The following is a 19,711-nucleotide window of genomic DNA, read 5'->3' on the forward strand; positions in this document are numbered from 1 at the left end:
CACAGTGAGTTAGTACTGCTGTTGTTGTTAGCAATGTGAACCAACCACACGAGAGCGAATTCACCCTTGGACACTAAGCACTCAGCAGACAGGCTTCCGAAGGGATGCCCTCCACATCTCCTTAATTCACAACAAAGGACAGCTTGCCCAAACCTATCCGTTCCAGTTAGAAAACTTTCTGCGCTCCTCTCTGCCCTGGGGATTTTTATTACTTGTTTATGCAAACAGCAGGTTGCATAAGAGCCTTGCTGGCTTTTTTTTTTTTTTAAGTGATTTCGTAGTTTCCTGGTAACCATTCAGTCATCTATTTCAACACCCAGACGTGACATAAAGGCGGGCGCCGAGCCACACGTTCGCCACACAGACACACACCTCCCTCCGTGAGCACCGGCTGGGGGAGGCCCTGGCGCGCCGGCCGCGGCCCATCCATGCGCCCGCACCAGCAGCCAGAGCACTTTCTGCAAATCCGCAACACGAGCTGCTGCGTGTTCCGCGATGACTTCATCGCGCACGTCCTGCCGCCGGTGTTGGGGCTGGAGTTCGTGTTCGGGCTCCTGGGCAATGGCCTTGCCCTGTGGATCTTCTGCTTCCACCTCAAGTCCTGGAAATCCAGCCGGATTTTCCTGTTCAACTTGGCCGTGGCGGACTTCCTCCTGATCATCTGCCTGCCGTTCCTGTTGGACAACTACGTGAGGAAGTGGGACTGGAAGTTCGGGGACGTCCCCTGCCGGCTGATGCTCTTCATGCTGGCCATGAACCGCCAGGGCAGCATCATCTTCCTCACGGTGGTGGCCGTGGACAGGTACTTCCGCGTGGTCCACCCCCACCATGCTCTGAACAAGATGTCCAATCGGACAGCGGCCGTCATCTCCTGCTGCCTGTGGGCCGTGACCATCGGCCTGACGGCGCACCTGCTGTACCGGAAGATGCTGATCAAGAACCGCGACGCGAACCTGTGCAGCAGTTTCAGCATCTGCGACACGTTCCGGTGGCACGACGCCATGTTCCTGCTGGAGTTCTTCCTGCCCCTGGGCATCATCCTTTTCTGCTCCGTCCGCATCATCTGGAGCCTGCGGCAGCGGCAGATGGACCGGCACGCCAAGATCAAGCGGGCCATCACCTTCGTCCTGGTGGTCGCCGTGGTCTTCGTCATCTGCTTCCTGCCCAGCGTGGCGGTGCGCATGCGCATCTTCTGGCTGCTGCGCACGCGCGGGACGCGCAACTGCGACATCTACCGCTCGGTGGACCTGGCCTTCTTCATCACGCTCAGCTTCACCTACATGAACAGCATGCTGGACCCGCTGGTGTACTACTTCTCCAGCCCATCTTTCCCCAACTTCTTCTCCACCTTGATCGGCCGCTGCCTGCGGGAGAAGGCGCCGGAGGGGTCGGAGCACAACCGCAGCACCAGCATGGAACTCACCGGCGAGGTGAGCGCGGCCCAGGGTGTCGCCAGCCCTCGGCTGGCCGCGGGCGCGCGCGATCCGACCCCGGCCTCCGCCTAGATCACCCACCCGAGGAGGGAGATTTCCGCCAGCGACCCAGCTCGCTGGGGAACGGTTTGGCGTGGCCGTCGTTAGACTTGGCCTGGGCTTCCCCGGACCATCCAGAGTCAGGGAAGCGGATCCAGAGAAGCGGGGCAAGGGGTGGGCCACGGGGTTGCACCGAGCCCCCCCTGGAGTCTCGGAGGAGCCGGGAGCCAGGGCCAGACGCTGGACCCTCCCGCTCGGTCTCGGACGCGTGCAGAACTGGGGATAGCAGGCCTGTCCGCGCCTCTGCCAAGAGAAGCTGGAGCCGCAGAGACGCCCAGCAGCATCTGTGACCGGCGTCTTCCCTTCACCTGCCTGAGACCTGGACGGCTCTCAGCTCCTGGGCCCACACCCAGCCTGGCCGGGCCCCGGCGGAGGAGAGAAGAGCGGAGTGAGCGGAGAGGAGTCTGGCTCCGGGAAGCAACCCAGGCAGCGCCCGGCAAGCCAGCAGATCACCTGCGATTAGTGGGGTCACGTCATCTTTGAGCCCCGCTTTGGCAGAACTGGACTAGACAGAGAGGCTCAGGAGCTTTGGTTAATGCCTGAGGCTCCAAAGGCGGGAAGACGGGGATTCGTCCCAAGGGGAACTGAGCCAAGTGACTAAGGGAAAGGAAATGGCATTTGTGTCACAACCTGCCATTAATCCATTCCCTCCTGTTTACACTCATTTGAAGACTGAGCAGTTAAAAAGGTTTCAGGGTAAAGAGCCGCTTCCCACCTCTGTTTGCTATTATCATTAAAAAGGCAACGCTGCCTCATGGTCAGAGCGGGGAAGAGCCTCCTGGTTCGTTTGCTTGTGTTTCTGTCCGTACAAGAATCCACTTCAATAAACCTTGATGTGGGCATACGGTCTGGCGTTGCGGGCATCTGGGTTGCAGTTCACAGAAGCAGAACTTCTTACTTAAGCCGAGAGCTTCCGGGGCTGTGAACTGTGTCCTGGTAGAAAAATGCCGGCTCCTGTAATGGTGAGAAACACCGTGGACGCTGAGGCACTTCGGGAAAACTCCGGATGCACTGGGACCAGGACGGGACGGGGCAGGGGATAAACAGCCACCGTTCCCTGCAAAGGGGTAGTTACAGACAGGACTGCCAGAGCATTTTACACTTTATATTAAGATTTTGGTGGCTACTGCTGTTACTATTTGTGTATTTAAGAAGAAATCAGACCAGGCTGGGCTTTCTGCATAGGAGGGGGAAGACAGAACTTCCTGTGGAAGAGTTTCAGTTCGCAGTTCTGGGATGGAAAGATGTCCCGGTTTGAGTCAGTGACCTGTCCCAGTTTCTGTTACGCTTTCATTTCCAGCCCCTGTCCCTCCTGGATTCTTTAGCAAGACGAGGCTTGCTCCGACGTTCCGAAGGAGATGCAGATAAGAAATGCCAATGTCAGCCCCCGCCACAGTGGAATGGTAGTCGGGGAAAGGGGACAGCCGCTCTGGAGTGTCCTCAGTGTTTTTGGAGCACCCCACTCCTCCGGGCCTCCAGTCAGCTCCGAGGGGCCCCGAGGGAGTTAATGCGGAGATCACCTGAGGCCCTGAGGCGGAGGCCAGCGGAGCGAGGCAGGGACTCCCGGCCTCCGGATTCCCCGGGGAGCCTGGCAGCCCCGTCCTGATCTGCTCAGAACCTTGACTCACATTCATTCATCCTTTCCATTCCTTCCTTTCATTAGATTTGCAAATGAAGCGGCACCTGCTTTGGGGGGTTGGTGGAAATGAAACACGGTTTAAAGACCCTCTCCTCAAAGAACTGCCGTTCACAGCAGGGAGGCAGCGCAAAAGGAAGTCCAGAGCGAGGGAGAGGGAACTCAGCTATGAGGAATAGGAAGACGGCAAACCACGGGGACAGGCCAACAGGGAGTGGGGCTGGGGTGACAGGGGCGATCTCTGTTGGCAAGCGGCCAGGAGTGAGCTGGCAGAGCAAACAATGCAGAAACCCGGGGGAAGGGCGCGCTAGGCAGCGGGGATGGTGACTGCAGAGGCGGGGTCCGGGGCGGGGCGGGGGGGGGGGAATGAGTTTGGGGTGTGGGAGTATATTAGTTTCTTCTTTTTTAAAGACTTTATTTATTTTTAGAGAAAGGGGAAGGGAGGGAGAAAGAGAGAGAGAGAAATGTAGATGCGAAGCCCTGGCTCTGGGCCAGTAGACTGAGTGCCAGTCTGTGACCCAAAGGGTCGCCGGTTCGATTCCCTGTCAGGGCACAGGCCTGGGTTGCGGGCCAGGTCCCCAGTAGGGAACACACAAGAGGCAGCCTCACGTTGATGTTTCTCTCCCTCAGCAGCTTACACTGATTCTTTCCCAGTTCTGGGGGCCAGACGTCTGGACCTAGATGTCGGCAGGGAGGCGTTGGCAGGGCTGGCTCCTTCCGGAGGCTCTGAAGGGCCTGCTCCGCGCCTCATTCTCGGCCTGAGGGTGTGTCACTCCGCCCTCTGCCTCCACCTCCGCCCCCACACAGCCTCCTCCCGGTGCCTCCGCCTTCTCCTTTCTCTCTAAATAAAGACACTTTTCTCTGGCCGGATGCAGGGCCCACCCGAACCCAGGACGACCTCCTCTCAGGGTCCTCCCCTTGGTCACAGCTATAAAGACCCTGGTTCCAATGGGGGCACATTCTGAGGTCGGGGTGGATCCGCCTCTCCATATTCAGTTCCGCTCAGTACAGCTTCAAAGCAGAGCGTGAGCTCGACCCTCGTGCAGTCTATGCCTCTGTGTCAACGCCGGGAGTGGCCCCCCAGGAGGACACGAATCAGAGCCTCGCCGTGGTCTGCCTGGGCAACCGGGCCACCCATGGTTCTCCTTTTCCTTCCTGGGCTTTTCTTTATTTTTAAATCGTCAGCGACAGCCCCGGCTGGTGTGGCTCGGTTGGCGGAGCGTTGTCTTGCAAAGCGAAAGGTCGCTGGTTCCACACCCGGTCCCGGCCCAGGCCTGGGCGGCAGGCCAAGGCAGCCGGGCTGTGTGTCTCTCACACATCGGTGTTCCTCTCCCTCTCTTTCTCCCTCCTTTCCACTGTCTCTAAAATAAATTTTAAAAATATTAAAAAAAAATAAGTTGTCAGTGATGAGCTGTATTACCATTGTAATTATTTATAAACATACGTTGCTTTAAAATTTAAATCACATTTAGTTATAGGTCTCTGAAAAAAGGACACCATCATCTTCCTTGATCAATAATAGTATTAAGAGAATAGCCTCCTAAATATTTCTGTTTGCCCGGCCAGGGGAATTTCAACATTAATTTAAAATGGGAGCAAGCGATGGCGTCCTCGGCTGCGCCAAGCGGGTGCTGCGCGGGGTCTCACACCGGGGCGGGGGCGGGGGGGGGGGTGCGTGCGTGCGTGCGGGCAGGGCCTGTGTGTCCGTACATTGGAAGGGGCAGTCATATCATTCATGCAGTTCCACTACTGCCTCTTTGTTTTGGGGGTACCCCTCTCGGGGTCATGAGTTTACTCCCTGCAAAGTAGAAGGTAGGGCTTCCCTCCAGCCGCCCCCGAACAACCGTCTCCAGGCTTTGGGGGACCGCGCCCCGTGTCTCACACCGTCCGGCCGGGGGTGCAGCGTCCTGCATGTTCCTGATTCTGTGAACACCCCCTGCCGTTCCAACTGTATTAGCCCCTTTGCCTCGCGGCGCCTTGCCTAACGGGAGGACAGAGCCGCGCCGCGTATTCTGGTCCTTAATGTGCCTTTGATTGAATTTTCAGAAGAATCTCTGAGTGCACTGTCCACGTGTCGGCGTCCTGCCTACAGCAATCAGTGGTCTTCGCAGATGGCCCGCAAGGCCCAGCTGCCCCTTCGCTCCCCCTCCTTTGCTTCTATAATCAGAATTTAGCTGAGGAATTGGGCGTCGCTGCCTTGTACTACAGCGGCATTTGGGGAAGCTTGTAAGTTCCGGAGGCCGATCATTTGCCGGCCCACAGGGCCACCCCCGCTCCCCCATCTTTCGGCTGAAATTCATGACTTCTTCCAATTGGAATGAGATTCCTCGATGGTTGGGGCTGAGCTCTTCCTATCACAGGCCAACTCCCTGGGACAGAAATTCTTTTCCACCCTCCTGGGAATGAGAAGATGCCTCCTTATAATTGTTTCACTCGAGGTCCTCCTGGATGGAAATAACGGAGACCAAGTTCAAATTAGCCCCAGAAAAAAAACCTAAGAGTAAAACAGAGGACAATCCTGGAAAGATGGTGGCACACCTCATACAAACTAAGAGGACAAGACGCCAGGTAGGGGCGGCGGCGGCGGCTGCAGACGACCCGCTCAGGGCCTTCGGCCCAGCTCCTAACTGTGGCCGTGACTACGCTCAATACCTGCGTCTCCCAGGTCGGATTCCCACGGGACAGAATCCGATTGAGCCCCAAGCCCGCGGGATGAGGGGTCAAGGAGCAGTCCCAGCGCAGCTGCGTGCTGGGTATTTTTAGTCCACTGTTTGTGCAAGCTCCTGCTCCCCGCCCGGCAGGCCTCTGTCGCCGTTTCAGGTCACCTTTTGTCTCAGCGAGTTGAGCTGCCTGCCTGTCCTCTCAGCAAATTCCGCCTCAATTCTCTTGTTCCCCAGGTCCTGCCATGTCACAGCACCACCGTCCCCAGGGGACGGAGGGGAGCCGACCTTCAGGAAGCGATGCCGGTGACGTTGCCACAAACCCGTTCAGACGTGGAGCTCCGTCTCTGCGTTCACAAGCCCCTTCAAAGGACTCCCTGAGGATGAAAGTCCTGCTACGTTTTGTGCCGCTGAATCCAGTTGGGGCCAAGAAATAGCCCAGGGCGCGCCCGGTCGCGAGGGGTGCCTGCCCGGGAAGCTCTGTTCACTTAGTTTCGTGTCTTTCATGACAAAGGAAATGTGGCTCTGTGGCATCCAGTGCTGGACTTTCTCAGGGCTCCAAGTGAGCATAGGGCCCCCCTGCCCCCTCATGGGGAACGGGCGTTTGCAGGTGGCCTGGAGCCCACCACGCCACGGCCCCGTCAGGCGAGAGGCTAGTGCTTCTGGCCCTTAACAAATACTTATTTACATACCCAGCATCTGGCCAGGCTCAGAGAGGGGCTGAAGAGCCATCAACAGGTGACCGGAGCAGAGTGTGACGCTCCCAAAGCAACTGAAACAAGATGGGAAATCGAACTGACCTAGGAGGTGGGCAGGTTGGAACATAGTGGGTTTCTTTACAAAGTGGTAACAAAATATCCCCCCTTTGGAATCACGATGCTTCGGTAAGAAAATGCTATTGATGATCCGTTTCTGGCTTTGGTAAAGCAACACGATGCAAAGATAGGCTCGCAATTGAAAGATGCCACGTTCGTCAGCAGCTTTTGATCGCTGTGTGTTACTGTAGCTAAGGTTTGCCCGGTGCCCACCCTGTGCTAAATGCTCTACCTAGATGATCTCATTTCGTCCTCCCGGGGGCTTCTCAGGGTATTGAAAGGTGCTGTTTCCATTTCACAGAAAAGAACTCTGAGGCCCAGAGGGTTGAGTAATTTGCCCAATGTCATCCAGCCTTTAAGTGATGGACCAAGAGAACAAGCGCAAGTACTCTGACTCTAGTCTTTGCCTTTAAGCGTCTGAAAAAAAATACAAAGTGAGAGATCAGCAACGTGAACTGGAAAAAAGTAAGGTGACTTCCTTAACCCATTTGGTGGTCAATATTTCTGGAACTTTCCAGGCCACCCAACCTTTAGACCCTCAGGTACCTCCCAGGTCCAGGCTGAGATCACATACTGAAGGTACCCAGCACAGTGCCTTGTGCTCTCTAAATATTTGTTTCCCTTCTCCAAAGCTAACTGGGGATCGGCCCTTCTTCCTCGTTCAGAATTCATCTTGTCTTTCTAAAGAAGCTACCCTCTCACAAGGAGGCAGGTTACAATGTTCATTGCAACATTGTTTATAACTGTGAAAACCAGAAGACAGTCTAAGTGTCCCTGAGCAGGGGATCAGATACATAGTGACATAGGCACCCACCAGGCGCTGTAACAACGGAGGAAATAACATCTAGAGTGGAAGGCGAGCTGCCAAAAGACACCCGCAATATGGTAACTTTTATGTAAACAATTCAGACCCGCTCAGCGAGATAACATGGTTTTGGGAAACACTGAAATGTAATAAAACAGAAATGGTGGCTGAGAAGGATGCATAGTAACTGCAGGACGCAGGTCACTTCCGGAGAAGGGCGGAGGGAGAGGGAAAGGGATGGAGGCGGGGCTGCAACCCGATCCGCTTTTGCCTCCACTTGGAAAGAAGATCTGCAAATGTCCTGCAGTGGGTGATGGTTGAACAGTTTGGTTACATCTGCCCCATGGAACCTTCTCTTGGACGTACGGCCAGAGCAGATTTCTGTTTAGGCCCCGCGGCCGGTGGTACTCTCCGGAAGAAAATCAGTGTCTGATCATCTTCCTTAGGCAAGGCAGCGCAAAAGTGGGTTTACAGTTGCTTGTATGGGAAATAAGGCAGTAACTGATAAATAACAATACAAGAATAAACTCTGGGTCTCACATACTCCCAACTGCGTGCCGCCGCCCGCCGCCCGCCCCCCACCGCCGTGTGCCTCCGTCAGCCGTGGCTTCGGAGCTTGGCTGGAACGCCATATGTGTTTATTTAAAACCACTTACCACCGAGAAACCTGAGCAGAACTTCACACGAGGCCCGCTGTGCTGCACAGCAGAGCAATGCAACTTTAGACAAAGCAGACGCACAGCATTAGGACAGCTGGCTTCCCACAGGCAAACATTGCCAACTGCTTCTTCCCTGTCCCCGCCTGCCTTTTGTTCAGTGATGGAAACCAAGCTCAAAACGCACTCACATGCATTTTTTTTTTTTTTCTTAAACTGAATGAGAGAAAAACAATTACACGGCTCTCAGGGGTTCCCATAGAGGCTGATATTTCAGTCATGATTTCAAAAAAATTAACAAAACCAATTATGGTAGTCAATCCAGAAAAACCTCCCTCAATATTTTTATCTGCTGTGGTTACGTCTCACAGAGAATTGTTGCATAAAGCTCCTAAGAATTATCTTTCCAAAACAAGAATTGAATTATGTCCCTTCTCCTACCTCAAATCCCTTTAATTATCAACAGAATCAAGTTCCGACTCAGTGTGGCCTTTTGGTGCCAGGCTACGTGGTACCAGCAGGGTAGGGCAGAGGCGAGCAAGAAGGGACTTTGGAATCAGATGTTCCTGGGATGAAATTCCCGCGTTACCTCTCCCTGGTGAGGTGCCAGGGATGCAGAGCAGGTGAAAGGAGCCTACGACCCTCCCAGCTTTGGAAGCTCCTGATGTATTCCTTTATTGAGACATAATTTACATCCTATAAAATATACTTTTTTTTAAGGCCACTTATTTGATCAGCTATCTTCTGCTGGACGCTATCTTACATTGAGGAGACCTTCTCTCGGACATGTTGTCCGAGCGCCCAGAGGTGTCCTGGAATTAAACAGCCGCGGACAAGAGCGCAGGCGGAAATCCAAATATGGGCATGCGAAGGGCTTTTTAGAGCTAAAACATATGATTTTGTGAACTTAAGAAACTCAGTTTATGTGTTAAAGGAGGGTAGGGTCTCAACTGAGGTCCAGATTAGATCAAGTACAAGAAATGGCTCAAAACAAAGAGAAAAATAAAATAAAACAAAATAAAGAAATAAATGAGGAAGCTACTTGAGAAAAGACTAACCAAACCACAACTAAGCTTAAGGGAAAAAAAAGAAACTCAAGAAAGGGGGAAAGAAAAGAGAGAGAAAGAAGAGCTGAGAGTGCAGGCCTGTGATGTTTTACATCCTAGCAGATCGCGAGAGACGGCCGCGTGCAACAGAGAATGATGCTGGGGAAAGCAAAGGACCCTGGAAACCAAACGATCACCCTCTAAGGAGACAGTGATAAACACTGGGCTGTCTCAGCCAAACCTCGGTGATCGGCGGGGGTCGGGGTGGGGAGGCAAAGTGGCTCAGGAGTCTCATCAGGGGACATGCGGGAAGGAAGGGCAGGAGGTGCGAGTGTACTAAAGTGTCCGTCTTATTGAGGCGAGGGAGGGGACCAGGAAATGGATCAGGGAGGGGATGGGACAGTGCCCTCCGGGGTCAGAATATGCCCTTCAGAGTCTGATGCTCCGGGGAAGGACATTCATCACAGAGGAAATTGGGAGGCACCGCCCTGACCAAGCCTGGGAATTCAGAAGCGAGGAAAGGGGCCGTGGATATATTTGACTACGTAAACATTAAGACATTTTGTGTGACAAAGGGCACCATAAATAAAGCAGCTCAAACGGTGGAGCTGGGAAAGTATTTGTAATATAAATAATAGTCACCAAGGGCAGTGGACGAGCTTGTTGTGCCCAGAGCCACGTGGCACCTGCCGGCCTGGCGTGAAGCCATTCCCATCCAGCACAGGCTACGAGGTCGGTGCGGCAAGGACAACAATGGCAACCACTGTAGAGACGATACATGGAGGGAAAACCGGGTCGGACAGCTGGCTGAGGCTGCAGGGCCAGCGCTCTTAGCCACCTCTGAGCGGCGAAGCCGAAGGCCGACGGGTGGTCTGTAAAGGACTTTTACCAACGGACAGAACAAGACGAACAACCGACGCAGAAATGGGCCTATATATAAATAGACCACTTCCAGGGAGACAGAGCTGAGCAGCCAGCAAACGTAGGAAAGGACCCTCCGATTCAGCAGTGGTCAGAAAAATGCCAATTAAAGAAGCCATGAGCCCTGACTGGTGCGGCTCGATGGACTGAGCACCAGCCTGCAAACCAGGGGGTCGCTGGTTCGATTCGCGGTCAGGGCACAGGCCTGGGTTGCGGGCCGGGTGTCCAGTGGGGGGCATACGAGAAGCAACCAATCAATGGATGTATGTCTCGTACATTGATGTTTCTCTCCCTCTCTTTCTCCCTTCCTTCCCCTCTCTATACAAGTAAACAAATACAATCTTAAAAATAAAAAAGCCGTGAGACCTCACTTTATATCCATGAGATTGACATGAACAAAAACAAGCCGTGACAGCAACTGCTGGCAGGAATATGGAGGAAAGGGCACTCGCGTGCATGTGAGGGTTTGCAGCCATTTCAGAGAGCGATCTGGCAACATCTGCTAGAATTCAAACTAACATACCCTCTGACCCATTAGCCCCACTCCTGGGAATCTGTCCCAAAGAAATAAAGAGACCACTGGTCAGGGACAAGGATGTTTATTGGAGTGTGTGTGTGCGCGCGCGCACACACATGGATGGGAACAAAGTGAATGCCGTCCAAAGGAAAAGGTTGAAGACTGAATGAATGGGCTGCACCCACCCAGTACGCACTTCAGGAAAACAAAGCCCACCAGGGCCTGCAGCCCGATGCTCTGCTGGCCGAAGCGCTGGGCCAGCAGAGCGCATGTAAATCCCCACAGGCTCCTGAGTCTCGGACCCGCTGACATTCCCCTTGGCGCAGAGGCTGCGCCCGGAAGGTCCGCAGCACAGACGCAGATGCACGATCTATGTGCGGTGTCGACCTTTCACGGGGCGTCCCTGCGGATGCAGAGGACTCGGAACCGGCCACACCATCGGTGGGAGTGGGAAACGCAGCTGCTGTGAAAAGCAGGTTGGTTGTTGGTGAAGCAGTGGGTCACCAGAGGACGCAGCAATTACACTCCTGAATCCACCCAAAAGGATCGGAGCAGGTGTTCAAACAGAAATTCGAGCTCAGGTGTGTCGCAGCAGCGCGGCTCACAGTGGCCACGAGGTGAAAACACCCCGCGTGTCCCCAGGAGGTGATGGGTAAACAAACGAGCGTGCTCTGTCCCCACAATAGGGGGGTATTTAGCCAAAAGAAGGATGAGCATCGGCACCTGCTACAGCCTGGATTCACCCTCAAAGCACGGTGCCGAGGGATGGAAGCCAGACCCAAAGCCCTTTTGCCGTAGGATTGCGTTTATAGGACATGTCCGCACCAGGCAAACCCGTAGAGGCAGAAGCAGTTAACACGGTGAACTCTCTGTTACGTGCATTTTATCACAATAAGAAAAAATTCATGGCGGGGGGGGCGATTAGGAACAAAATGCCTGAAAAGGCAACCTGAAAGTGTGCAGCAATGGAAAGAGGGGTTAGGAGACGCTGAGACAGAGTCTGTAGCTCAGCACATTCAAGATGGCCACCCTGATAGCAAACACCTACGTAATTCACCTTAAAAAATCAATGAGGGATCCCCCCGGCCCTTGAGTCAGCCTGGCCTCGCTCTAATCCAGGGTTCGGGGCGTGTGCTTCCCTGCCCACAACGCTTTGAGCTTGATCCGTTCGTTTCTCATCTCCTTTTGCCTGACCCGGTGTCACTTGGGTTGTAAAAGCCAAGGCAACGCTCGGGGTGCCGAGGTAATGCAAGTTCCAGAAGCAGCCCAGAGAGGTGAGCAAGATCTGGAAACCCGCAAGCCTCTGGAGCATGCTGTCTCAGATCAAGTGCAAAATGTCACATGTTAGAAAGCGCATCATTATCTCACAGGCCATGAAGAAAGGAAACTAATACGGTGAAACAACAGCACACTTCTGTCTTATCAGTGAAAAATTCCATTTGGTATTTTTGGTCTCAGGCTTTGGTTTTTTATTCTTTATAGCATTCTTGTGCATCTATGAAAAGGAAAATGTAACTGGAATTAGTTACGGTGATCCTACGTTTTCACGTGTAGAATGGAATCTGACTCCCACGGTCACTTCTCAACACATTCACGCTGAGGCCTGCGTTTTCCCCTCCCTGGCGTTGTCCTCCATGCCTCAAGAATGCTGGCGACACCCTGCCCGGTGGGGCTCAGTGGTTGGGTGTCACCCAGGAACGAAAGGTCGCCTCGATCCCTCATCAGGGCACACGCCTGGGTTTCCAGGCCAGTCCCCAGTTGGGGCCCATATAAGAGGCAAGTCATCGGTGTTCCTCTCTCACATCCATGCTTCTCTCTTCCTCCCTCCCTTCCCCTCTCTCTAAAAATGTGATTAAAATGTTTGGAGCTGGACAGAAGTGGTAGTTGCCAACATTGTGAATGGGCTAAAGGCCACTGAATTGTTCACTTTAAAAAGGGCTCATTCAATGTCATGTAAATTGCACCTCGATTAAAAAAGAGAAGACAAGACAAGAACCTTTGGAAAGTTTGGCCCAAGGAGGTAACACCTGGGGCAGCTGAGCCCTTGAGGAGGGACCAGCAGAGTGATGGAAGGAACAAGCTCAGGGAAGCTCATCCCGCACTTCTGACCGAGCGGGAGAGTAAATGCTGGCGTCGCGCGAAGCCATTCCTAGCCGGGTTTTCCACTGCTTGCAGCCCGACTCCCCTCACCGATGCGGGCTCGAGGCTCTGAGGAAGCCAGGCCCAGGCACGTCAGTGCTCAGGGGCACACTGACGATGAGGAGTTCTCCCTCCAAGGCGGTTCACTCCCAGGGCCGGGCACGGACGGCGTGTGCGCACACGCATGGGTCCCCCATGCACCCGGCCTCCCGCCCTGCTGCCTCCAGCCGGCCTTCGTATTGGGAGGCGCGCCTGCCTGGGGTCCAACGCTGAGATAATTACAGGCTGGCCAGCTCTGAGAGCCACAGGCGGGACGGGATCGCTGGCCACACCCCTGGGTCAGGGAGGCTGCTCTCGGGATCTGAGCGTTGCACGCGAACCCCTTGGACACCGAGCTGCCACCAGGCGCTGCGGAAATGTGCCTGCCCCGTGCAGGGGCCAGTTCGCGGCCTGCAGGCCAGTGCTTCTGTTCTCAGAGCCTCGGGGGCTGGCCTGCGCCTCCGCCGCCTCGGCTGGGACTGGGGGGAAGCCCAGCGCCGGCTGGCTCTCGCCCCACCACCGGCCCTGTCCCCCGTGTCCGGGGCTCTGGAAAGCCCTGCCAGGGCCCCCCGAAGGCGCCTGCTCGCTTCCCGCAGAGGACGGTTTCAGAGGAGGATGATGTGGGGGCGGGGGGCGGTGTTTATAAGTACACTTAGAGGTTAAATTTAGGGATTACTACTTGAATTGTTGTTGGATTTGATCTTAATCTTACTGTATTTCTTGGCAGTGAGTCGTTGTATACTGTGTAAACTATGAAAATAAGTGACTAAGTCACCTATGGTAAAAAACCTGTTTCACAGCTGACAGATTAAGGGAAACAGATCCTTTATCTATGCCAAGTAAGGTGCTACGTTTGTACGGAAAGGTGGCAGGAGACTATCCATGACGAAAATGAATTAGGATCTATTCTTCTGAGAGTGCCTAACAGGGATGTGGAGTTACATTCCTCTCTGTCTTCTCATCTTGGCTGGGTTTTTTCCCCCCAGTCCTCCGGGAACTCATCTCTTCCTTGGGTCTTTTCTAGAGAAAGGTGAGTTGTTTATTCCAGAAGCTTTGAATCACCTGGAATGTACGGTATTTCCAAAACAATGAGCAAGTGTGCTAAAACAAAACACCAAATCCCGCTGGTTTTCAGGGGCCGTGGGGGGGAGGACACTGGGTCCAATCCAAATCCTGCAGGCAAATGGGGGGGTTGGGAGGCTGGGTTCTGCCTTTGGGCCAAGGGCAAAAAGAGAAAGAAGAATTAAGATTGTCCCTTTAGTTAATCTCATTTACTGTGAAACCTGTTACTTTCTGAGCTTTCCTGTAGATTCAAGGGGATAATTAAACTACACAGGAGGCTGGTTAACAGGGCCCAAACCACACAACTAGCAGAAGGGCTAGATTCTGGTTAAAACACCTGAAAAACAGAAATCTCTAAGTATCATGGAGGAAAACACTAAAAGAAACATACTTTTTGTTGTTAATTAGAATCTGGGTTGAAGATAAGTAAAGACTTACCCATAAAAACTCCGAAGATGGGCATGTATAATCGCCTTTGAAGAGAACACGGTTTCTATATTGTTTTCGCCCTAAGACGGAAGGAGATTCCAACACATGGATGAGCCCTGAGGACAATACGCTGCGTGCACTAAGCCGGCCTCGGAAGGAAACATCCTGCACGATTCCATGTATGTGAGGGGTCCAGAGTGGCTAAGTCCCGAGTGGCAGAAAGCAGCAGGGCGACCGGCTACCAAATGTCGGTGGAGCGGGTGGGCAATTCGTGTTCGTTAGAGACGGAGTTTCAGTTTCACAAGATGAGAAAGTTCGGGAGACAGATGGGGTGGTGGCCGCTGGCAGCTGAGAGCGCTTGCTGCCACTACATGACACACTTAAAAATGGGTAAATGGTAACTTTTATGTGGATTTTACCACAAGCAAAATTATCTTTTAACTTAATGGAAAACAAAGAAAAGATATCGTTCCTATCCATACCAGGAACATGCTGTATCTTGACCTGGGCGCTTGCTAAATGGGCAGGCTCACTTTGTGAGAATCCACCGATTTCCGTCTTTTTCTCTATGTTAGTTCACTTTAGTAAAATTAATGAGCTGAGTGTTTCTAATCAGTAGCGAGGTAGAGCCCCAGCTGGTGTGGCTCAGCTGGTTGGAGAGTCATCCCGTGGACCAAAGGCTGGGGTTTGATTCCTGGTCAGGGCCCACACCTAGGTCACAGGTTCAATCCCTGGGTGGGGCACATAGGAGGGGCAACCAATCGATGTTTCTCTCTCACATCGATGTTTCTCTGTCTCTCCCTTCCTCTCTCTCCAAAATCAATAAACATATTTTCAAATGAAAAGAAAATAGTTCAGCATATACTTTTATCAAAGGCGGAAGCAGTAGAATTTCCGAGAAGCTTGCAATGGGTTGAGGGGTGTTGTTGCCCCTCCCCCACGAATTCACGTCTACCTGGAACCTCAGAATGCAACCTTATTTGGAAATCGTGCCTGTGCAGATGTAATATGGGGTGAGGGTGGACCCTAAATCCAATCCCAAGTATCTCTGTGAGGCAGAGAAGGACACACAGAGACCTGCAGGGAGAGGGCCACGTGACGCTGGAGATGGAGGCGGGCGTGATGTTGTCACAAGCCAAGGGGCTTCCAGAAGCTAAACATGACGTGTGACACTTCCCGAGAGCCTTTGGAGGGAGCGTGGCCCTGCTGACACCTGAATTTTACACTTTGGGCCCCCAGAACCACGACGGAATACATTGCTGATGCACTTGGAGGGAATGTGTTTGGACAGTCCTTTAAAATGAATGCAGAGATACTTGGGAAAACAGGAGAGAAACTGAATTTTTCTCCCATTCTCCCGCTGCCTTTCAGGAGACCCAACAAAGGAGGTGACAGGGGACGCTGCGATGGCATAGCCAGGCCGCTGGCCGCCCCCGGCTCTTTCTGCCCCTCACGGTCAGTCTCCACCTTCGTTCTTCCTTCCAACACTCACCCCTCTTGCTTCCTTTTCACTCTCGCTATCAGCGTCTCTCCTTTCTCCCTTCCAAGCCCAGACGTAAAAATGAAAATAGAGAAAAATCCCGCCAGCGATGGATTGAACAAAAAGCAGGTAACTTCCTGAGAAAAGGCCACCCACTAATACATTAGTATGTTGAATTCTTATTTTCACACAGCAAACTCATGAATGGTAGAATTATACATGAAATGTTGACTATGGTGTTTGGCTTAGAGTCATTTAAAAAGAGAAAGAGAGAGAGAGAGAAGCACCAGCAAATGCCTTTGAGTCATTGGATGAGGAAAATGTTCCTAGATTTTCTGGTTCCACGTGACCAAAAACACTGACAACTATGGAGCACGTGACATCACAGGGTCAGGGGAGGAGAAGAAATGTTGTAAATGACCACATCTCCTTTTGAGGTTCGAAGTATAGTAAGGGTATGAGTAATATATCCTTTTAAGACTTAAAAAAAGAATCAAGTCTATATAAAGAATGTTAGAGGTGACGTGGGCTGTGAAAGAATCCACAAAGAGAAGAAAATGCAGAGAACAAAGTTTATTCATTTCCAAGGGAGGAAAGGGGCTTAGGTGTGGGGAGAGACACCAGGCGCAAGGTGTAGGGGTTTTGAGTTTTCACGGGATTGTGAAAGGGTAGGAGGGTTGCTGTTGTGTGGCTGCTGGGCTGTTGGGGACCCTGCAACACAGGAGGTTTTGGGTGGTTTTGTATAAGTGGCAGTTTGTTCCAATGTTAGCTTTTGCCTACATGCGTGGGGGGTGTTTAGTCACGTTCTGTTCTTGCTCTTCACGTACCGGGGGCATAAACTCAGAAGAGTAAAATGGCAATCCTGCCTAACAGGGTCGTGGGCCTGCTGGGCAAATGGCGCCAGCTTTGTCCAACATTGGGGGGAAACATGAGTCCACGATGTTGGTGTTGTGATAAACGCAGTTCCTCCTGGTCCATCCCATTATCTCTCTGGATTCAAGGACTAACCTAATGCTTCGTACGCATGTGCACGTTTGTATTAAGGAATCCAAGGAACTTGGATACCGAGATTTATAATAGTGAGTAGGGTGCTTGCTTTGGCAGCACATGTGCCAAAATCGGAACAATACAGAGCCGGTTAGCATGGCTCCTGCGCAAGGGCGACATGCATATTCGTGAAGCTTCCGTATTTTTGAATAACAATTTAAAAAGAGAAGAGAATGAATCGGGGTTAACTAGGCAATTAGGCACCAAGGACAAAGACGTGAGACGGCATGGTTTGTGCTAAGAACTGCTCCCAGGAGACAAGGCAAGGAGTAGAAAAACTTGATTGTAGAATCCTGATGTCTTTTGACTAAGTCTGTGGACACATTGGAAAAAAAAGTTAATAAAAACCCCCCGAAAGTAGCAGGGTGGTTAAAAAGCCATCGTATACGGCAATATTTTTCATAACAGCCCCTGCGTCACCTTTTCTGCCTCCCGGTATCTACAGCCAGTGTAATTTCTTTCAAAACAACTTACATCTTTAAAAGAACCCCTCAGCTCCAGGACGATGGGTCCTCCGCCTCCGGCATCCGGCCCAGCTGCTGGTGCTCCGGGCTGTGTGCGCCAGGACCCGGTCCTTGTCTGGCCAGTGGACGGCTCAGAAAACCCTTTCTTTCAGACAAGCTTTGACGGGGAGGGTTTCTAACGCTCACGACGATGGAAAAGAATGAACTGTTACCACTGCTACAGCACATGACATGGACGAATCTTTTCATGTTGAATAATGAATTCAAACTCTAGATCAGTCCATTTATAGAATGTTAAAAACCACGGAGAACAGAAGAATCTCTGAGGATCCAGGTCATCGCAGTGGTCGCCTTTGGACAGAGGGTGCTCTGGGAAGGGACACGAGGTAGTCCTCTGGGGTCCTAGAATGTTCTATACTCTGATGAGGATTATTATCAGATAGCCGTATAACCCTGTAAAAAGTAACCACTGCTCTATCGCACCTGCAACACTGGCATTCACCAGAAAAGAACCTGTTGGTTATGCCAAGTTCGTCTGTATGTTTACTTGGCCACTGCCCTCCAACAGATGTGATCACCAGCGTTAATTTGTCCTATTCTCTTGCCCGAGAACTAGTGTCAAAAACCACCCAGGGGAGGGAGCCAACGTGTTTACCATAAGCAGAGCTCGCAACTCTGGGGCCCGGAGACACAGCACGAAGGCCAGATATCCCACATCTTGTCAGCTTTTCCACCTGTAGGACGTGGAAGGAGATCACCCGACTAATAAAACTCTCTCCTCCAATAGTCAAGCGGAAATTCGGCCACCTCTCGATGCAAGAGACTCTGAGAGGAGGCGCATGAGTCATAGAAACTAAATATGGTGCCGTTCTCATTTAGGCGTTGCTGACTTCCCTGTTCTTCTTGGTGTAAGGAGGGGCTGTCATTTGCTCACGGATGATGAAACACGCGAGGAGAAAGCTCTCCCCTGATCGTGGGTGATCAGGATCCACCTGGCTCACACCTGTTCGTTGAGTCTACTATGTGAGGCACAGTGCTAGGGACCACGGCAAAATGAGTGAGACAACTGATAAATAAGCCAACAAAGGCCACCTGGGTTGGTGTTGTGAAGGAAGTCCCTGTCCGTGTCACAGCTGGTCCCGGGGATGGCAGCGAGGCGCCTGCAGCTGGGCCGGGTGAGGAAGGCTGGTCAGAGTAGGGGGCGCTGGGAGGAGACACCCGAACGCGCAGGGAGCCTGCAGCCGTGGCAGATGCACCGTTTAAACACAGTGCTTTCTAAGGGTGGGACCGCTCACAGGGGGTCCTTTTGCAGGTCCGCCGATAGGGGAGGCTTTTGATAATTCGTCCTCCCAGGGCGCACCCCGGGTTCTAATCTGAACAAAGGGGCCAGCGGGTCTCGCTTGGCCACTTGGGTCTCATGCTGAGTGAAAGGGGGGCTGATGAAAGGCGTGAGGTCAGCTGTGGAGACTATTCGGCTTATGATTGAAGAATATATTTAAGCAACAGTAGGGAGACAAGAGTGGAATTGAAGAAAATGATCAAGGGCTAATAAAAAATAAATCTAACAAGAAGCCTGTCTAGTTGCATATTTGAATGTCCAATAACTGTCTCTTAAATTCAAATGTATTTGTTTCAAAAAATCACTTCTCGGGTGTGCCCGAAGCGACCCCTCCACTGTCAGAGCCTTGCGCTGCGCAGGGACGCCGGTGCTCACCCTGCGGAAGGGCTCCGTCTTTGGCGGAGTCCCTCCCACTCGGCCGACGCGCTTCCATTTGTTACGTTCTACTGCCACCCCTTGACCCTTCCACTCCTTGCACGCTTATGCCCGAGATGACGATCACAGGCTCTGTGTGCACAGTCAGCCTTATGGTTAGTTTTCTTAAGGTTTAATCATGCGAACGTCAAAGGAACACAGCCTAAGGAGATGCCATTTTCACATATGGAATTAGCAGAGAAGTTTTGAGAAGGTCGCTCAGCATTAGTGAGGATGCAGTGGCACAGACCTTCGTCTGTGGCAGGAACGGCCATTTGCATCCAGGGCCGTAAAAATGTTCTTCATGGCCTGACCGGTGTGGCCCAGTGGGTTGGGCATCAGCCCACAAAATGAAAGGTCGCTGATTCGATTCCCGGTCAGGGCACATGTCTGGGTGGCAGGTTCGGTCCCCTGCCAGGGGAGTATGAGAGGCAACTGATGTTTCTCTTTCAAATCTGTGTTTCTCTCCCTTTCTCCCTCCCTTGCCCTTTCTCCAGAAATAAACAAATAAATAAAATGTTCTTCATTCCCTTTGGTCTGGTAAATCTGTTCCTAATATATATTAATGTATGAATCTTAAGGAAATAATTGCAAACATGGGAGGAGCTTTGTGGAAAATACTGGTGTAGTCTATATAAATGTCCGGAAGACAGTAAGTCAATGACCATTTAAATCTCCAGCAACTAGGAGGCTTTACAAATGGGGGAATT

At 52.3% G+C, this 19,711-nt stretch overlaps 1 protein-coding gene and 1 non-coding gene across 2 annotated transcripts; both read left to right on the plus strand.

Annotated features, from left to right (window-relative positions):
- Positions 1-428: 428 nt before the first annotated feature.
- On the plus strand, positions 429-1,505 carry HCAR2 (hydroxycarboxylic acid receptor 2). The gene has a single exon (XM_054594014.1). The coding sequence runs from the start codon at positions 429-431 to the stop codon at positions 1,503-1,505; it is 1,077 nt and encodes a 358-aa protein (XP_054449989.1).
- A 15,320-nt stretch (positions 1,506-16,825) lies between these two features.
- Positions 16,826-16,932, plus strand: LOC129087522 (U6 spliceosomal RNA). Its single transcript, XR_008530908.1, has one exon. It is a non-coding gene; the product is annotated as a U6 spliceosomal RNA (small nuclear RNA).
- The last annotated feature ends 2,779 nt before the right edge of the window (positions 16,933-19,711 follow it).

This window comes from Pteronotus mesoamericanus, unplaced genomic scaffold (genome assembly GCF_021234165.1).
Source record: "Pteronotus mesoamericanus isolate MK-2021 breed Mesoamerican mustached bat unplaced genomic scaffold, CSHL_Meso_final scaffold_507, whole genome shotgun sequence".
NCBI lineage: Eukaryota > Metazoa > Chordata > Mammalia > Chiroptera > Mormoopidae > Pteronotus > Pteronotus mesoamericanus.

Excerpts from the sequence above, each read along its gene's own strand:
- HCAR2 (XM_054594014.1), top strand. The coding sequence starts at position 429 with ATGCGCCCGCACCAGCAGCCAGAGCACTTTCTGCAAATCCGCAACACG.